Raw genomic sequence first — 19,428 nt, 5'->3', positions numbered from 1 at the left:
TTTTTAGCTCCTACCTATGTAAATAGAGGAAGCAGAGGAGGATGGAATGAGATTTGATTGAGAAGCAATGGACAAATTGGTGGGGTGGCGCAGCTGGTAGAGCTGGTCTCACAGCTCCAGCGACTCAGGTTCGATCCCGACCATGGCTGCTGTCTGTGTGGAGTTTACACATTCTCCCTGTGTGTGTGTGGGTTTCTTCCCACATCCCAAAGACTTGTGGGTTGGAAGGTTAATCGGTCTCTGTAAATTGCCCCTAGTGTGAGAATGTGGGGAGAATAAAGGGGGATGAGTCGCGAATGGGTGGTTGATGGATGTTAGGGACCCAATGCTCCTTGCTGTATCTCTTATCTATCTAAAGTAGAATGAGGCGTTTCTGATTGTTTCAACTGACCATAGTTGTTATATTGGAGGAGCTAAGATGCTTTCACTGGTACAGTCTCAAAAATCAGTCCATATCACATTCAACATTCATTTATTACGAAAGTAGAGAAGGTGAATACTTACGTTTAAATTTACACCAACATAAAACGGCAACAATAACTAATATGATCGGAATTATTGCTATAGCCAGCAGGATATGATCTCGTCCCTCTTCTAAAGAAAGATTTTAAAAAATGGAGAAAAAAATGTCAACAGAAGATATAGACACAAAATGCTGGAGTAACTCAGCAGGTTGGGCAGCATCTGTGGAGGGAATGGGCCGGCAAATTTTAGGGTCGGATCCCCTCTTCATTCTGCCGATTCCCTCCACAGATGCTGCGTGACCCACAAGAGTTCCTCCAGCACTATTTACTCAGTTCATGAAATGTACTGGATTCAATATATCACGTGTTAAATGAGCTCAACCAATGGGATCAATTACTGAATGATCCTACTGCAACATGTATACCTGGAATACACATATTGGAACTAATCAGATATTAGACTTGAATATGGGCCAAACGTGGGCAGGTGGGACTAATGTAGATGGGGCATCTTGGTCAGCGTGGGCAAGTTGGACCCAAGGCCCTGTTTCTGTGCTGTGACTGAAGTGCATCCATGAACAGATCTTGATTAAAATAATCTACTCTTACCTCCTTGCCTGTAGTTAGACAAGACTGGTGCCCTCCTCTCTCCCCATGACTCTGAGGAAGGCTGTATCATGGTGATTGCTTACTGGAATCATGAGTCACAGCTACAAAGCTGGGAGCCCTAAACCACGGCTGCTGCATCCTGTCTACTCCATAGACGGCAAGAAATTGCAGAGAATTGTCAACGCAGCCCAGACCATCACGCAAACCAACATCCCTTCCACTGACCATCTACACCTTGCGCGGCTTTGGCAAGGACACCAGCATAATCAAGGACAAGTCGCACCCCGGCCACTCCCTCATGTCCCCTCTGGCAAGAGGTACAGAAGCGGGAAAACACACATCCGGATTCAGGGACAGTTTCTTCCCAGCTGTTATTAGGCAGCTGAACCAAACGCGCAGACCTTTTCACCAAATGCGTGAACAGAATCTCCATCTCCCTTTTCTGTGCCCCCCGCCCCCCACATTTCTCCACTATCCCACCCCTCTCCTGCTTCTTCCACCCCTACATCTATTCCTCTGGCTTTACATTTCACTCCTCTCATCCCACACCCTTGTGTCTCCTTTTCACCTCCAGACTGTCTCTTACTCCACCCATCTACCAATCAGCCCCTCCTTACCTGTATCCATATCACTACCCAGGCTTTGACCTGCCCCCCCCCCCCCCCCTCCCCTCTTTTTCCAGCTTTCTACCCCCTACTACAATCTGAAGACGGGTCCTGACCTGAAATGTTCTAATGTTCTGTCCATTCCCTCCACAGATACTGCCTAACCCACTGAGGCCCCGCAGCAGCCTGGGGCTTGCATGGATTGGGCGGTGCTCCAGAAGACTCAATGTGCAGACTGGACTTTGAAAATGGCACCAAAACCTGCCGCCCATTGCGTGCGGTCTCTGTGGATTATTTCTATGCTCTTTGTGCTAATCGAGGAGTGAGCTTAGGTATGGCAATACTTTACTGAACTGTAAGCAATAAAGAATTTAACTGTATGTCTGTACATGTGATAATAAAGAATCATTGAATTAAGTTACTCCAGCACTTTGTGTTTTGTTCAGTAGATTTAAGCTGCTTCTACTCGAGTATGTTACCCGATCCACTTAACTTTAAATTTAATTTTCCAGTTGAGGCAGAAACAGAACACACTAGGTTCAGGGCGGCACAGCGGTAGCGTTGCGGGTTTGATCCTGACAACAGATCCTGGCGCTGTCTATACGGAGTTTGTATGTTCTCCCCATGACCTGCATTGGTTTTCTCTGGGTGTTCCGGTTTCCTTCTACTCCTCAAAGATGTACTTGTTTGTAGGTTAACTGGCTCCAGTAAAAGAGAGTGAGTGAGTGTGAGAGTGAGAGTGGGTGTGTTTGTAGGATAGTGTTAGTGTGAGGGGTTCGCTGGCCAGTGTGGACTCGGTGGGCCGAAGCGCACGTTTCCACGCTGTTTCTCTAAACTAAACTAAACCCGAGATCGACACAAAGTGCTGGAGTAACTCAACGGGTCAGGCAGCATCTCTGGAGAAAAAGGATGGGTGACGTTTCGGGTCGGGACCCTTCTGGAAATCATCATCAAACCAAATCAATCATCAGAACAAAACATTCAAGAAGGAACTGCAGATGCTGGAAAATCGAAGGTAGACAAAAATGCTGGAGAAACTCAGCAGATGAGGAGCATCCATGTTCCTTTCTGCACATTCAGTAATACCTGGACTCCCTGATTTAACATTATATTTGAACCATACTTTAATAAGTTCACCAGCCACAGCATAGTTTGGACAAACTGAAACTAACATACATGTTGGTCACCAACATAACGATGTAGCAATAAGTTTGTGAATGCCACACTGATTCTAAATTAAGATAAAGTGCACATTGTAAAAAAAATGATCTCATGGTTTTTACGCTCTAAAAACAAATGTTTTCTTATAATAGTCTTACCATTTTTAAAGCATTCTTTTATGTTAAAAGGGTCGCTCTGAACCAGCTCTCCTGGTTGCCTCACGATGCAGGTATATTCACCAGAAGATTCTTTAGGATTCAATATTGCCAGGTTGGTTCCTTCAGGAGTTAAATCAAAATGTTCACCTTGCTGCACTGTACTGTTTTCATGCTTCCATTCCTTTTTAACAGGTTTATTTACAGAGCAGTTCAGGTGAATAATGGAGTCATTTGCGACACAGCTAATTGTTGGCTTCGAAAGTGGTACTACAATTGAAAGAAAAGTCTTAATTAGGCAAACACTGTAAACTGTTGGTAAATTTAACGCTCTCATTTCACTCATCTCATCAGTGAAAAGCTTTGATCTGCTTGCTATCCAAACAGATCAAGGCGGCGTGGTGATAGAGTTGCTGCCTTATAGCTCCAGAGACCCAGGTTCGATCCTGACTAAGGTTGCTATGTGTACGGAGTTTGCATTTTCCCCCTGTGACTGCGTGGGTTTCCTCTGGGTGCTCCCACATACCAAAGAAATGGGGGTTTGTCAGCTTAAAGTATCCTTGTAGAAACAAGGAACCGCAGATGCTGGTTTACACAAAAGGACACAAAGTGGTGGAGTAACTCAGCGCGTCAGGCAGCATCTCTGGAGAACATGGATAGGTGACATTTCGGTTTGGGACCCTTCTTGAGACTGATGAGTAAAATTGCCCCTGGTGTGTACGTAGTGGATGAGAATACGAGATAACAGAACTAGTGTGAATGGGTGATTGATGGTCAGCATGGACTCGGTCGGCCGAAGTGCCTGTTATCACTAAACTAAAAAAAACGACGTGCGGATTTGTAGGTTAATTGGCCTCTGTAAAAAATGCCCCGAGTATGTAGGGAGTGGACGAGAGAGTGGGATAACATAGAACTAGTGTGAACGGGTGATTGGTATGGGCTGAAGGGATTGTTTCTATGCTGTATCTCTAAAATTCAAACCAAGTAAAGTAAAGTAAGTAAGTTTATTGGCCAAGTATTCACATACAAGGAATTTGCCTTGGTGCTCCGCCCACAAGTAACAACATGGCATACAGTGACAGTTACACGCAACTCAGAAAATACTAAACATTAATAATAATAAAACATTAATAATAAAACACCCTAATGTCATGGAAGTCCACACTTGACTGCACTGCAAGGTTATCTTCATCATAAATACACACAAAAGGCAAAGACCTCACATACACATGAATAACACATTTGTGAGAACATCTAATACTAAAACATTTTAATTCAGGTTTCAATAAGACACAGATGATACTCACCATTCACAACTAGCTGGTAAATCTCTTCAACAACACTACCTGTTGTAGATGTGAAAGAAAGCTTATATATCCCGGAATCATTCAGCAGCAAATTCTTTATCATTATAGTATTTCCTATTAAGTTAGCTCTTTCAGAGAATTTTCCAAAGTAGGAAATATTACGGTCGAATTCCCACTCAAGCACCTTGTTGTCTTCAAACGTGAATAAAATTTCATCTGTCTTTGCAGGTCTCGTGAAAGGAAACGTTACATTAGTGCCCTCCAGCCCGTTTACTAATTGAATGTTGAAAGACTTGCACATTGAAACTGAGAAAGAGAAAAAAAAAAAAAGTTAGTTAGACAGATAAATCTGACAAGCACTAAACAACAACTCCATGAAAACTAAAAGAATATTTTACACTAGGACTGCACCTTAGTCTGGGTTATTAGGTAACTAACCAACAGCACTCCCTTTTTCCTGTCTCCACTTCCATCTACCCCACCAAGATGCGCACCTATTTCTCCTACTAACCCGTCCCCTTTTCCCCACCTTCCTTCCCCTGTCCCCGTCTACCTACATCCATAGAGTCTTACAGCGTAGAAACAGGACCTTATGCCCAACTTGCCCATGCAGACTAACATGCCCCATCTACACCAGTTCTACCTACCCACATTTGGCCGATATCCCTCTAAACCTTTCCTATCCATGTGCCTGTCCCTTCCTCTAGCTTTACATTTTGCGCCTCTTCATTCCATATCGAACAGCCTTTTGTCAACCCATTTGCCAATCAAAACCCCCCTCAGCTGTAACCACCTATCACTTGCCAGGCTTTGTCCTGCCCCCACCTCTCTTCCAGCTTATTCTCCCCTTTCCTTTTCCCCCTCCTTCCTCCTTCCTCCCCCCACCCCCCCCTCCCGACTACAATCAGTGTGAAGAAACTGAAACGTCCTCTCACCAACTAGAGAGCGGCCCTAATCTCCCATCTGCCTCATTGGGGACCCTCAGACGATTTTTAATCAGACTTTACTGGACTTGATCTTACACTAAACATTATACCCTTTATCCTGTATCTGTTCACTATGGATGGCTTGATGGTAATCATATATATTGTCTTTTCGCTGACTGGATAGCACACAACAACAAGATTTTCATTGTGCATCAGTACACGTGATAATAAAGTCAACTGTACTATAATTCCCTTTTATCAACAATTTGAAATTCCATAAAAAAATGCCTTCTAATCACTTTTTCTGCCTTCAGATCAAAGTATGCTTAAATACCACCTGTATGATTTTTTTTGAGCATTTTAAAATGAACAGGAAAGAGCTGAATGATTACAATACGAGCAGAATTGCAAATTATAAAACTCAGAAACTTGCAAATCAACCCTTTTTGGGAACACAGGCTTGCTGAAATCCATTAAAAAAAACTCAATCTATGTATTGAGGTAGAAGGGGAATACCGAGTAAAAGTATTGAGTTAAAAAAAAAAAAAAATGTCAAACCCTCATCGTATTTTTAATCTGCACTTTCTCCATACCTGTAACAATACATACTGCACTGTTTAGTTCTGCTTTTCCACTACCCGTTGCACCCTTGGCTGGTATGATCTGCCCAGAGAGCACAAAGACAACATTTCCACTGTACCTCATTACATGCGATGAAAATAAACCAATACTACACAGTGTTTTAGCCCAATTTATCTCAAAGAATGGGCCAGGGACATTGAAATTAGTCATAGAGTCAAGCAGCACAGAAACAGCCCCTTTGGCTCAACTTCTTCCCAGCTCAGCTATCAGGCAACTGAACAATCCTATCAACAACTAGAAGGTGGTCCCAAGCTACTATCTACTTCTTTGGTGACTCTTGAACTATCTGTAATTGGACTTTACCTTGCACTAATTATAATTCCCAATATAATGTATCTCTACACTATGAACGGCTCAATTGTAATGACGTATAGTTTTTCCGCTGACTGGATAGCACGTAACAAAAAGCATTCACTGTACCTTGGTACACCTGACAATATAATAAACTTGCCCATGCCGACATAGGTGCCTCATCTAAGCGACCTGCCTGCATTTGGCCAATATCCCACTAAACCTTTCCTATACATGTGCTCCTTCAAATGTACTGTAAACATTGCAATTATACTTGCACCGTGGCTTTTAAATGCTGTTATTGCACCCACCTCAACAACCTCTAGTGGCAGCTCATTCAATATACATAGAAACATAGAAAATAGGTGCAGGAGTAGGCCATTCGGCCCTTTGAGCCTGCACCGCCATTCAATATGATCATGGCTGATCATCCAACTCAGTATCCTGTACCTGCCTTCTCTCCATACCCCCTGATCCCTTTAGCCACAAGGGCCACATCTAACTCCCTCTTAAATATAGCCAATGAACTGGCCTCAACTACCTCTGTGGCAGAGAATTCCAGAGATTCACTGTGTGAAAAATGTTTTTCTCATCTCGGTCCTAAAAGATTTCCCCCTTATCCTTAAACTGTGACCCCTTGTTCTGGACTTCCCCAACATCGGGAACAATCTTCCTGTCCAACCCCTTAAGAATTTTGTAAGTTTCCATAAGATCCCCCCTCAATCTTCTAAATTCTAGCGAGTACAAGCCGAGTCTATCCAGTCTTTCTTCATATGAAAGTCCTGCCATCCCAGGAATCAGTCTGGTGAACCTTCTCTGTACTCCCTCTATGGCAAGAATGTATTTCCTCAGATTAGGAGACCAAAACTGTACGCAATACTCCAGGTGTGGTCTCACCAAGACCCTGTACAACTGCAGTAGAACCTCCCTGCTCCTATACTCAAATCCTTTTGCTATGAATGCTAACATACCATTCGCCATATACCCACCACCCTTTGTGTGAAAAAGTTGCCGCTCAGGTTCCTAGTAAATCTTTCCCCTCTCACCGCAAACTCGTATCCTCTGGTTCCCTGATTCCCCTACTCTGGGTAAAAGACATTGTGCATTCACCCTCTGTTCCCCTCATTTTATACGCCTGTATAAGATCACCCTTCAGCCTCCTGCGCTCCCAAGGGATAAAATCCTCGCCCTAAAATCAGGCCCTTGAGTCCTGGCAGCTTCCTCGAAAATCTTCTCTGCACTCTTTCCAGCCCAACATCTTTCCTGTAGCAGTTCCACCCTTCACAATTCTTCTTTAAATCTAACGGGCTCTGAAAACTAAATGTTGAAAATTAAACATTCTATTATACTCAAACTGTAATTAATTTCTCACTTTTCTCAATTGTTCGATAAGGCAGCACCAGCTAACTTCAAAATACAAGACATAGAAACAAGACACAGTTATCGACAATTCCTTCGTTTTGCCCCATTCCTGCTCGGGCCACTGGGTGGCGCCAGTAATGGCTGCCTCGCCAACAGTCTGTCTGTCCTTTCTTCTGTTTTTGTTATTTTAAGTAGTGTTAAAGATTATGTATGTGCCGGGGCGCTGGGGGAAACTTTTTTTCAATCTCTTACCTCGACGGAGATGCGATTTTTTTCCGTATCGAATCTCCGTTCCCACTGCGGCCTAACATTGTGGAGTCGCGCGGCCTTTCCTGAAGACCGACCCGGCGCTTCAACCACGGGCGCGGCACAGACTTACTATCGTGGAGCTTGCGATCCCTTTGCCGGGGATCGACTGTGGACCGGCCTGCAGACTTTAATATCGTGCAGCCCGCGGTCCCTGGTTTGAGATCGATTCGGGACCTCCAAGCCGCGGAGAGTTTCAACCGCCCCGATGTGGGAGTTTCGATTATCCCGACGCGAGGGATTCAGATCGCCGGCTGTGGGAGCGTTGATCGCCCCGACTGCAGATGGTTCGACAGCCCTGACTGCGAGAGAATATAGAGGGAGAAGATTGGACTTTATTACCTTCCATCACAGTGAGGAATGTGGAGAGCCGCTGTGGTGGATGTTCATGTTAATTTTTATTTTATGTGGTTGTGTGTCTTGTTGCTTTTCACTTAGTATGGCTGTATGGTAATTCGAAATTCACTGTACCTTAATTGGTACATGTGACAATAAACTGACCTTGAAACCTTGAGGAACAATCCCCAAACCAGCAAACTGCTAGAGGAAGGTGGTCAAGGTAGCTTCTACATTGGCATTTAAGGCTTGGGGAAAGGTGCATGAATAGGAAAGGTTTAGAGGAATATAAGGACCAAACGCAGGCGAATGGGACTAGCTGAGATAGATCTTCATCGGCATGGATGAGTTGGGCCAAAGAGCTCGTTTCCGTGCTGTACCCTGTGATTCTAACAACTTTCAGAAAGCGTTTGTATAGGTTTCAAAGGACTTTTATTGTCACATGTACCAATTAAGGTACAGAGATATACGAATTACCAAACAGCCATACGAAAAAAAAAGCAACAAGACACACAACTACATAAAAGTTAACATAAACATTCACCACAGCAGATTCCCCACATTCCTCACTGTGATGGAAGGCAAAAAAGTCCAACCTTCCTCTTTATTGGGGCAGTTGAACCATCCGTCGGGGCGATCAAAGCTTCCGCTGCCACGGTTGAAGCTCCTGCGTCTAAGCAGTTGAAGCTTCCGCATTGGGGCCGTCGAAACTCCCACGTCTTGGAGTTCCCGAAGTCTGTCTCTGACCAGAGACCGCGGGCTCCGCGGTGTTAAAGTCCACAAGCACCGCTCAGAGGTCAATACCCTGGCAAAGGGATTGCGGGCTCTGCGATGTTAAAGTCCCGTAGGCTACCCGCGGTGTAGCTCACAACAGTCAGTCACCAGTAAAGGCTGCCAACTCCTCAATGTTAGGCCGCAGAGCGGACGGAGATACAAAACGGAAAGAGAAAAATAAATAAATAACAAATAAATAAATAAAGATTTTAAAATCGCATCTCCGTCGAGGTAGATTAGAAAAAGTTTCGCCCTAACCCCCCCCCAACCTAAAACAAGCTAAAGAACATTAAAAACATACATTTAACACATAATGTTAAAACCCAAAGAAGGAAAGGACGGACAGACAGACTGTTGGCGAGGCAGTCATTGATGGCGCCACCTGATGGCGCAGGAGTAGGAAAGGTTTAGAGGGACATCAACCAAACGTTCTCAAATTGTACTAGCCTTCATAGATATCGGTTTGCAAGGATGAGTTGGGCTGAAGGGCCTGTTTCTGTGCTGAAAAACTATGAATCAATGACAAAGTACATATAGGAACACAATAATGGGCAGTGCCTTTCCAAGTTACACACAATCTGACTTGCAAATATATTGTTAATCCTTTATTCTCATTGGGCCTAAATCCCAGAGCACCATTTGGTCGGCACAGCAGTAGAGTTGCTGCCTCACAGCACCAGTGACCCGGTTTGAATCCTGATCTTGAGTGCTCTCTGTGTAGACGTTACACTATCTCCCTGCGACCGTGTGGGTTTCCTCCCACATTCTAAAGACATGGAGATTTGCAGATCAATTGGCCCTCTGTAAATTCCCACGAGTGTGTTGAGAGTGGACGAGAAAGTGGTATCACAGGGTAGCTGGAACATAGAGATAAAAGACTGACGGGGCTGTGTCTAAGATAGATAGCAAGGAATGTGTTCACCGACAAGAGAATAAACCCAAGCTAATCCTAGATTACAGCAGTAAATAATGGGCTCATGTGCAAACCTGTTAGGATGTAAAATGAAGAAGACAACAACTTCTATAATTGACACAAGGAACTGCAGATGCTGATTTACAAAAAAAAAAAAAAGATTTTGGGTCAGGACCCTTCTTTTAGTAGGGAGGTGCAAGCTGGATAATATACTCCCATGGTTTATCTAGCACAAATATTTCACACTTCACGAGATACAAGGAACTGCAAATGCTGCTTTAATACAAAAAAGTGTGGAGTAACTCAGCAGGTCAGGAACATCACCTCTCCATGTTGTCCAGAGGTGCTGCCTGACCCGCAGCATGCCGAGTTACTCCAGCACTTTGTGCCTTAACTTCTGTATATCTTCTATCTTTACATGGAAAATCATGTCAAGCATTCCACATTACTTGCATCAAAGAAAACAAGGTTTAGTCACTTAAGGGGATTATTCAGCAGGCAGCCCAGGCAAAGGAGGATAAAGTTTGAGGGGCAAAGCTCAGGAAGGAATCTCCGGACTCACAGGAAGGAAGACAACAGTAGAGCAATTAATTGAAAGTCAAAACAAAAACTGGTCGCTGAAAATCCAGAATAAAAATAGAAAATGCTGAAAGTACTCAGCAGGCCAGAGTGCAAATGTTGAAAGAGAAATAAAGTTAAAGATGAAATGCAAACCAAAGTTTTTCGATGTACCTCAGTACACCTGTCAGTAATAATCCTAAAGCAAACGTTTTAAATTAAACACCTGACCACTAGTGATTAAACAAGTTAGTTTGAAGTTGCTGGCATGATTGGGGAAAGTGTATAGGTAAGATAAAGTCCCAAACAGCAGACATGCGTTGATGGGAGAGGAGGAGATGATTTGAAGAAGGGTCTCGACCCGAAACATCCATAATCAACCCGGTCACACCCTCTTCTCCCCACTCCCATCAGGCAAGAGGTACAGAAGTTTGAAAATGCATACCAGCTAGAGAGCGGTCCTGACCTCCCATCTACCACATTGGAGACCTCTGAACTATCTTTAATTGGACTTTATTTTGCACTAAATGTTATACCCTTTAGTCTGCATCTGTACATTGTGGTAGGCTTGATTGTAATCATCGATAGTCTTTCCGTTGACTGGATAGCATGCAACAAAAAGCTTTTGATTGTACCTCAGTACACATGACAATAATAAACTAAACTTTCTATGTTCTCCACAGATGCTGCCCGCTGAGTTACTCCAACATTTTGTGTCTTTTTTTGAGGCGGTGTCTTTTATAGTCAATATATAATTCAACAATTTCAGATCACTTGTTTTGTCCGCCTGTATCATAGCTGGCCACATCTGTTGTAAGGTTATTCATCTGGGATATTACTTCAGTTTCTCTCTCTCTCTGGAGACATGGTCTGATTTGTTAGGTTTTTCCCCAGAACTCTCCTTCTGGTTTCAGGTTCAACAACAATTCTGGCCTACATTTCACAGCTTTAACAAGTTCTACTCCTCCATTCAATCATGGCTGATCTAGCTTTTCCTCTCAACCCCATTCTCCTGCCTTCTCCCCTTAACCCTTGACACCCGTACTAATCAAGAACCTATCGATCTCCATGCTAAAAATATCCATGGGCCTAAACACCCTTCAGTGGCAGTGAATTCCACAGATTCACCACTCTCTGACTACATAAATTCCTTTTCATTTCCTTTCTAAAGGTACGTCCTTTTATTCTGAGACCAAGGCCTCTGGTCCTAGACTCTCCCACTAGTGGAAACATCCTCTCCACATCAACTCTATCCAGGTCTTTCACTATTCAGTAAGTTTTAATGAGGTCCCCCTTCACCCTTCTAAACTCTAGTTAGTAAGCACAAGCCCAGTGGCGTCAAATGCTCATCATATGTTAAACCAATCATCCCTGGGATAATTCTCAGAAACCTCCTCTGGACCCTCTCCAAAGCCAGCACATCCTTCTTCAGATATAGAGCTCAAGACAGCTCACAATAGGGTGATTTCACGAAAGGTCACTGGAGCGTAGATCCGCACCCACGTGACCGCAAAATTTAACTGGGGGACAACCGTCACTTCCGGTACATGTTAGTGAATGGGAAAACACGCACTTTCACACCCGTTAAAAACATCGAAAACGGCCAGTTTTTGAGCTGCAATTTACTGTACCAGTCGGGGTGACCGTGAGGCACAGCTACCTAAATTTACAGTAAAAAAAAAAGATAGAAACTAAGGTAAATTCAAGAGGGAGCTGAAGGTGCAAAAACAGCGGAAGTTGTTAGCGGACATTTGTCGTGGAGATTTAAAGATCCAAAATATCGGGAAATATCGCGTTTGCTCGCTGCATTTCATCAAAAGTAAGGCATTATTGGCTTTGTTATCTTTATTCATTTGTTAGATGAAAAGTTTTAAAAGTGAAAAATCCGTCAGTAAAATTGCAAAATCGCCCATGGTTCTCAGGTGGGTTTTAACATGCAAAATGAAAACGCTTCTGAAGCTCCATTTACCATTTAAATAATCGTTCAAAGTTCAGCATCAACTTGCAGAGCTATAGATGCTTGAGCTGCGACCAAATCTGCTTTAATACTCTCTTCTTGTTGCACGTGCATGGCGTTCTTGTGCACAATGTCTATCCTGCTCACAGTGGGTGCCCAATCAGGATTGTTGACATCATTCCATGCTGCAGGCTTGTCTGTTATTAGATGATAAATAAATAAGTAGTTTGGGTGATTGTGCAGGCTTTAAACAAGAAACATTGAGAAATATATTTTGGCAAATAATAAAATCTCCTGATTTTGTCCAACTAACAGCTGACAATTATCCCATTCCTTAGCTTGCATCTGAGTAAAATTTATTTCCAAACGCATTGAGAGTTTACGATTATTTAAATGGTAAATGGAGCTTCAGAAGCGTTTTCATTTTGCATGTTAAAACCCACCTGAGAACAATGGCCGATTTTGCAATTTTACTGAAGGATTTCTAACTTTTAATACTTTTCATCTAACAAATGAATAAAGATAACAAAGCCAATAATGCCTTACTTTTGATGAAATGCAGCGAGCAAACGCGATAATTCCCGATATTTTGGATCTTTAAATCTCCACGACAAATGTCCGCTAACAACTTCCGCTGTTTTTGCACCTTCAGCTCCCTCTTGAATTCACCTTAGTTTCTATCTTTTTTTTTAACTGTAAATTTAGGTAGCTGTGCCTCACGGTCACCCCGACTGGTACAGTAAATTGCAGCTCAAAAACTGGCCGTTCTCGATGTTTTTAACGGGTGTGAAAGTGCGTGTTTTCCCATTCACTAACATGTACCGGAAGTGACGCTTGTCCCCCAGTTAAATTTTGCGGTCACGTGGGTGCGGATCTACGCTCCAGTGACCTTTCGTGAAATCACCCTATACTCCAAATTTTCTCCCACATCCAAAGACATGTGGGTTTACAGGTTAATTGGCCCTCTGTAAATTGCCCCCAGTATGTAGGGAATGGATAAGTGGGATAACATAGTAGTGTGGACTCAGTGGGCCGAAGGGCCTCCACACACACAGCACCCGAGGTCAGGATTGAACCCGGGTTTCCAATGCTGTGAAGCAGCGGCTCTACCAGCTGCATTTAAAGTTATTGAAGCACGACAGATGGGAAATTTGCAGCTCTGAGCTCCAGAGCTGGGACAAGCATGAGAAGGGCAAGTCCAAGGGCAAAAAGTGACATCCATTCCGAGGTCCCCACCTGCTTCAAGAATACCCACCATCAACCCAGTGCCAAAGAAAAGTAAGGTGGCATGCCACAATGACCACCGCCCAGTGGCTCTGACACCCACCATCATGAAGTGCTTCAAGAGACTAATGATGGCGCACTTCAACTACTTGATTCACTGCAGTTTGCTTCCCGTTGCAACGGGTCCACAGCAGACGGCATCTCCCTACATTAGACACCTATTTATCAACTGTAGCCTTTAACAACTCATCAATGAAATCCTGGATCTAGGAATCAGTACCGCACCCCCCCTCCCCCACCCCCTCCGCCACTGAATCGTGGACTTTCTGACTCACAGGCCCCAATCAGCATGTGTAGGTGAGAATACCTCCTCCACAATAACTCTCAACACCCACACCCTGCAAGGATGCATTCTCAGTCCCCTACTATACTCCCTGTACACTCACGACTGTACGGCCAAATTCAGCTCTGACTCCATCTACACGTTTGCAGACGACACCACTGTGGTGGGCCAAATCAAGAATAATTATTAGATGGAGTACAGGAGGGAGGGAGAGAGAGAACATAACAATACGGTGTCAGGACAGTAATCTATCCCTCAGTATCAGCAAGATAAGGGTTATCGATTACTTGTTGCCGATTACTTGTAGATGCACCATAGAAAGTGTATAGTCAGGTTGCATCACAGCTTGATTTGAGAACAGCTCTGCCCAAGACGACAGGAAATTGCAGAAAGTAATAGATGCAGCCCAGTCCATTACACAGACCAGATTTTCCACCAATGACTCCATCTACACTTCACAAAGCCTTTGAAAACCAGCCAACATAATCAAAGACGTCCCACCTCAGTCATTCCTTATTCTACCTGCTCCCATCCGGCAGACGGTACGGAACCCTGAAAGTGTGCACCACCAGACAGGAACACCCTTTACCCCTCAGTTTTTAGGCTTCTGTACAGCCCTTCGATAAGCCACTCGATAAGCTAGGGTACTGTCCGATTCACCTCTAACCCATTGCGGACAGTGGATTTTGTCTATGGAACTTCTTCTTGCAAATTAAACATAAATAAACCAAAGGACTAGTTAGATCTCAAGACGGGTGTTGAGCACTATGAAACTGATGCGTTATATGGAACTGATGCGTTACGATGCTGAGATCTATATTCTGCACTCTGTATCTTCCCCTTCGCTCTATCTATTGAAATAGAGTTTGACTTGATTGTACTATGCAAAGTATTATCTGATCTGTTTGAATAGCAAGCAAATAAAAGCTTTTCACTATACGAAACACAAGACAATAATAACACAAGCCAATAACAAACCTAAAACTAAAAAAAGTGACAGTAAGTCTATCAGAACAAAAGATAATTTGTCAAACAGGCCCACCTTTTCCTTTCCCCAAACTATCTTTTCTTTGTGTAAGAAGGAACTGCAGATGCTAGTTTACACCGAAGATAGACACAAAATGTTGGAGTAACTCAGCAGGTCAGGCTGCATCTCTGGAGAATCGAGAAAAGGAAATATTCCTTTTCTTCAGAGATGCTGCCTGACCTGCTGAGTTACGGGCCTGTCCCACTTAGGTGATATTTTAGGCAACTACAGGCAACAAGTTTCACCACATGTTCGCCAGGAGTAGTCTCCTCAGTCGCGCAAAATGTCATAGTGTCTTTCTGGTCGCCGCTAAATTTTCAACGCGTTGAGATTTTTTTGCCGACAGTGGGTTTGACGCCAATGAGCGTAGCTTGACTTCTCCTGACGCAGGTTGTCGCCAGGATGAAGTAGGTTGTGGCAGGTTTTTCAGTGACCTGCTACAATGACAGTCGCTGGCAGTTGCCTAAAACAAAAAAATCGCCAAGTGGGACAGGCCCATCGCTCCAGCATTTTGTGTCTAACTATCTTTTCCTTCCTTCCTCCCTCCCTCGGCACCGATTTATTTTTCCAGCCACTACTGTCTCTGTGTAGGCTCCAGTTCAACTTAACCCTTACAGCCACCATCACTATTACCTACCCCCTGGCCCATTTCCAACCGTACCCCTTCCTCTCCAAACCCCGCAGTCCTTTTGTAAAATGTACGGCCCTCTACCACCAACCCACTCACGCCACGACTCTCCCGTCTTCCCCCTAATCTTGCCTATTATCCCCTCCTCTGCTCCCACATTATCTCCAGACACCTCACTGTCTGCCACCGCCTCTCACACTAACCACCTCATCTCAGCCTCTCCTTGCCCGATCCCAATGCCCTCCCCTATTCACTTCCCCCCCTTGTCCATTCCTCTTCCCCTCTCCTCCCGCTCCCTTACACTCCTCCTTTCCCATTTTCCCCCTCACCTTTCTTCCTCCCATTCCCTCCATCTCCCTTTTCTTTCCCAATGTCCGCAACCCTCTACTTCCCCTCCTCTCTCCCTTCCCTCTCTCCTTCCTATTTTCTTCCCCTTCCCACCTCCACACCCGGCCGATGCCAGCCCGCTGACTCACTTATGCCGAGTAGGAAGGCGGCGCTGAGGGCCCGCGCCATCGCCGAGGCTGGGCCCGGAGTCTAGGCCCGGGAGTGTGGAGCTGAGGCCTGGTGCCGGTGTCCGGTGGACGCGCTGTCGGTTGACCCGAGCTCCAGCACCGTGTCCACCGCTTCCTCTATGCTCAGCCGCGCCCTTCACCGACACCGTGCATCTCCGCTGCTGCTGCTGCTCCTCCCTCTCCCCTGCTGCTCCTCCCTCTACTCCTACAGTTCCTCCCTCTACCCCTGCAGCTCCTCCCTCTATTATTTCCTCTTTTCCCTCCTCTCTCTTTTCCTCTCACTCTCCCCCTTCCCCTCCCACTTTCCCTCTCTCCCTCCTTCTCCACCTCCCCTCTTCTTTCTCCTTCTCTTACCCCTCTTCTCACTCTCCTTCACCCCCCTCTCTGTCTCCTTCTACCCCTCCGCTCATCCTCTCACCTTATCTTTGCACCCTTTCCATTTCCACCCTCCTCCCTCACCCAGGGGCGGAAATCACTATCAAAACTTGGGGGGGGAACACAATTTCTTGGTGCCCACGCGCACACACACACATGAGGCTTCGGCTATGGGCCCTGTGGACGGTAACATCGGGAGCTGACCTGGTTGGTGACCGACTCCAGTAACAGCAGCTTTGTCTGGCCAAATCGTGGGGCTTGAATCGGCCCGTTCGCGGGGCCTTTCAATGCCTGGCGCGGCTTAAAATCAGCCGGCGGGGGCTTCAACATTAGGAGCCTCGATCGCCTCGATGCAGCAGTTTGATTTTAAGCCGTCCGGGCGACGAAAGGCCCCGCGAACGGGCCGATTCAGCCCTTAGATCACGTCTGATACCCGCTTGAATCTTTCAAAAGCTACAATGTGATAAATAACACTTAAACAAATAAACTGAAGCAAATAAAGACAAACAGAAGAACCAACCTTGGAGAGGGGAGAGAGAGATGGGGAAAAAAAAACTAAATAAGATGAGTGACCCGAATGAGGGACTTACCTGCAAGCCAGCCTGGAAACCCGCTCGACCGGAGCCCTTAATGACCTGACCCGTTTAAATTCGATACACGTTTAAATCTTTCCCATCAACCAATTCATCCAATTAGTTCAAATGGTAATTGTACCCCGCATCAGACAGCTTTAAGAAATTTTCCGTGAATACCTTCAGTAATACTTGGTCAAAACACATTTGGTGACACATCGTGTTAATATGATGTTAATAGAGACACTTAACAAGCACTAAACAGTGACACACCCACTGTCTCGTGGAAAGCGGGGATTTTAAGAGATTTTTTTTAAAATCGAATTTCAAAATCCGGATTACAAAACAGGGTGGGGGGGGGGGATTGTCCCCCACCTCTCAAAACATAGGAGGGACGTGTCTCCCCCATCCCCCCGAGATTTCCGCCTATGCTTTCCCCTCAACATTCCCCCGCACCCCCTGCCTTGCCACACAGATGTAAAAGAGGAACCGGAGGAGGTCATTCAGCTCTTTGGCCCTGCTCCATCATTTAATACCATCTAGACTGATCCTTTATCTCTGTACAGGCAATTCTGCTATAATGTGATGGTCATGTTCAGAACTAACTAAATCACATGTTGGTGCAATGTGGACACAGGGAACTGCAGATGTTGGTTTACAAAAAATAACACAAAGTGCCAGAGTAACTCAGCGGATCAGGCAGCATCTGGAGAACATGGATAGGTCACGTTTTGGGTCAGGACCCTTCTTCAGACTGATTGTGCTGGGACGGGGAAGAAAGCTGATAGAAGGGAGGGGCAACCACTTGGAAAATTAGGTTAGGATTACTCCCACCACTCTTCCCCCCTCTCTGTCCTCTTCTATCTACAGTATATCCCTCCATTTCACTCCTCTTCTCATCTGACACCCTTTTGTCTTTTTATCTCTAGCCTCTGTCACTCACCACACCCATCTGTCAATCGTCCCCACTCCCGCACCCATACCTGTATCCACCTGTCACTTGCTTGGCTTTGTCCTGTCCCCACCTCTCTTTTCGTGCTTTCTCCTCTTTTTTTCCAGCATTCAGAAAGTATTCATACCCCTTCATGTGCCTTTTGTTGAGGAGTGGCTTCTGTCTGGCCACTCTACCATAAAGGCCTGATTGGTGGAGTGCTGCAGATATAGTTGTCCTTCTGGAAGGTTCTCCCATCTCCACAGAGGAAGTCTGGAGCTCTGTCAGATTGACCATCGGGTTCTTGGTCATCTCCCTGACCAAGGCCCTTCTCCCCCGACTGCTCTGTTTGGCTAGGCGGCCAGGCGGCCAGCTCTATGAAGAGTCCTGGTGGTTCCAAAGTTCTTCCATTTAAGAATGACGGAGGCCACTGTGCTCTTCGGGACCTGCAATGCTGCAGAAATTGTTTTATACCCTTCCCCAGATCTGTGTCTCGACACAATCCTATCTCGGAGGTCTACGGACAATTCCTTCATTTTCATGGCTTGGTTTTTGCTCTGACATGCACTGTCAACTAAGAAGTGTGTGCCATCCAAATCATGTCCAATCAATCTAATTTACCACTGGTAGAGTCCAATCAAGTTGTAGAAACATCTCAAGGATAATCAATGGGAACAGGATGAACGTAAGCTCAATTTTGAGTGTCATAGCAAAGAGTCTGAATAGTTATGTAAATGTGATATTTCAGTTATTTCTTTTTAATTACTTTGCAAACATTTCTAAACACCTGTTTTCGCTTTTTTATTGTGGGATATTGTGTGTAGATTGATGTTAAAATAAATGAATTTAATCCATTTTAAAATAAGGCTGTAACGTAACAAAATGTGGAACAAGTGAAGGGTCCTGTACGCCCAAAACGTTCTGAATACTTTCTGAATGCACTGTACTTCATTTGGCCCGAAGAAGGGTCCTGTACGCCCAAAACGTCATTTATCCATTCCCTCCACAGATGCTACCTGACCCGCTGAGGTCCTCCAACACAACATTCCAGCATCTGCAGTTCCTTTTGTCTCCAGTTCTGATCATTCAACTTTAAGCTAAACAGGAAAATATTTTGAAAGCATGACGTTACTAAAATAGGTTGTTTTTTTTAACCATTCTATAATGTACAGTGGGCAATGTGAGTGGGCAAATGCATGGCAGATGCAATATAATGTGGATAAATGTGAGGTTATCCACTTTGGTGGCAAAAACAGGAAAACGGCAAAAACAGGAAAGTAGACTATTATCTGAATGGTGGCCAATTAGGAAAAGGGGAGATGCAACGAGACCTGGGTGTCATGGTACACCAGTCATTGAAAGTAGGCATGCAGGTGCAGCAGGCAGTGAAGAAAGCGAATGGTATGTTAGCATTCATAGCAAAAGGATTTGAGTATAGGAGCAGGGA

General features: G+C 44.8%; 1 protein-coding gene across 2 annotated transcripts in view; it reads right to left on the bottom strand.

Moving 5' to 3' along the window:
- Positions 1 to 460: 460 nt before the first annotated feature.
- LOC116980607 (carcinoembryonic antigen-related cell adhesion molecule 1-like) overlaps positions 461 to 19,428 on the bottom strand; it is a 134,214-nt gene continuing 115,246 nt past the window's right edge. Inside the window, exons 1-4 of one of the 2 annotated variants that reach the window (XM_033033000.1) lie at positions 16,065 to 16,297; positions 4,302 to 4,607; positions 2,998 to 3,264; positions 461 to 594 (exon numbers count right to left, since the gene is read on the bottom strand). In XM_033033000.1, coding sequence (XP_032888891.1) covers positions 476 to 594; positions 2,998 to 3,264; positions 4,302 to 4,607; positions 16,065 to 16,104 — 732 coding nt within the window. In that variant the 5' untranslated portion in view covers positions 16,105 to 16,297 and the 3' untranslated portion in view covers positions 461 to 475. Of the gene's footprint in view, positions 595 to 2,997; positions 3,265 to 4,301; positions 4,608 to 16,064; positions 16,298 to 19,428 lie in introns of those variants that run through there. The other variant, XM_033033001.1, reaches the window with a different exon arrangement.

Source organism: Amblyraja radiata, chromosome 14, assembly GCF_010909765.2.
Source record: "Amblyraja radiata isolate CabotCenter1 chromosome 14, sAmbRad1.1.pri, whole genome shotgun sequence".
NCBI classification, from domain to species: Eukaryota; Metazoa; Chordata; class Chondrichthyes; order Rajiformes; family Rajidae; genus Amblyraja; species Amblyraja radiata.
Note: the sequence above shows the minus strand (reverse complement) of the source record. Positions and strands in the feature narration are given on the sequence as shown.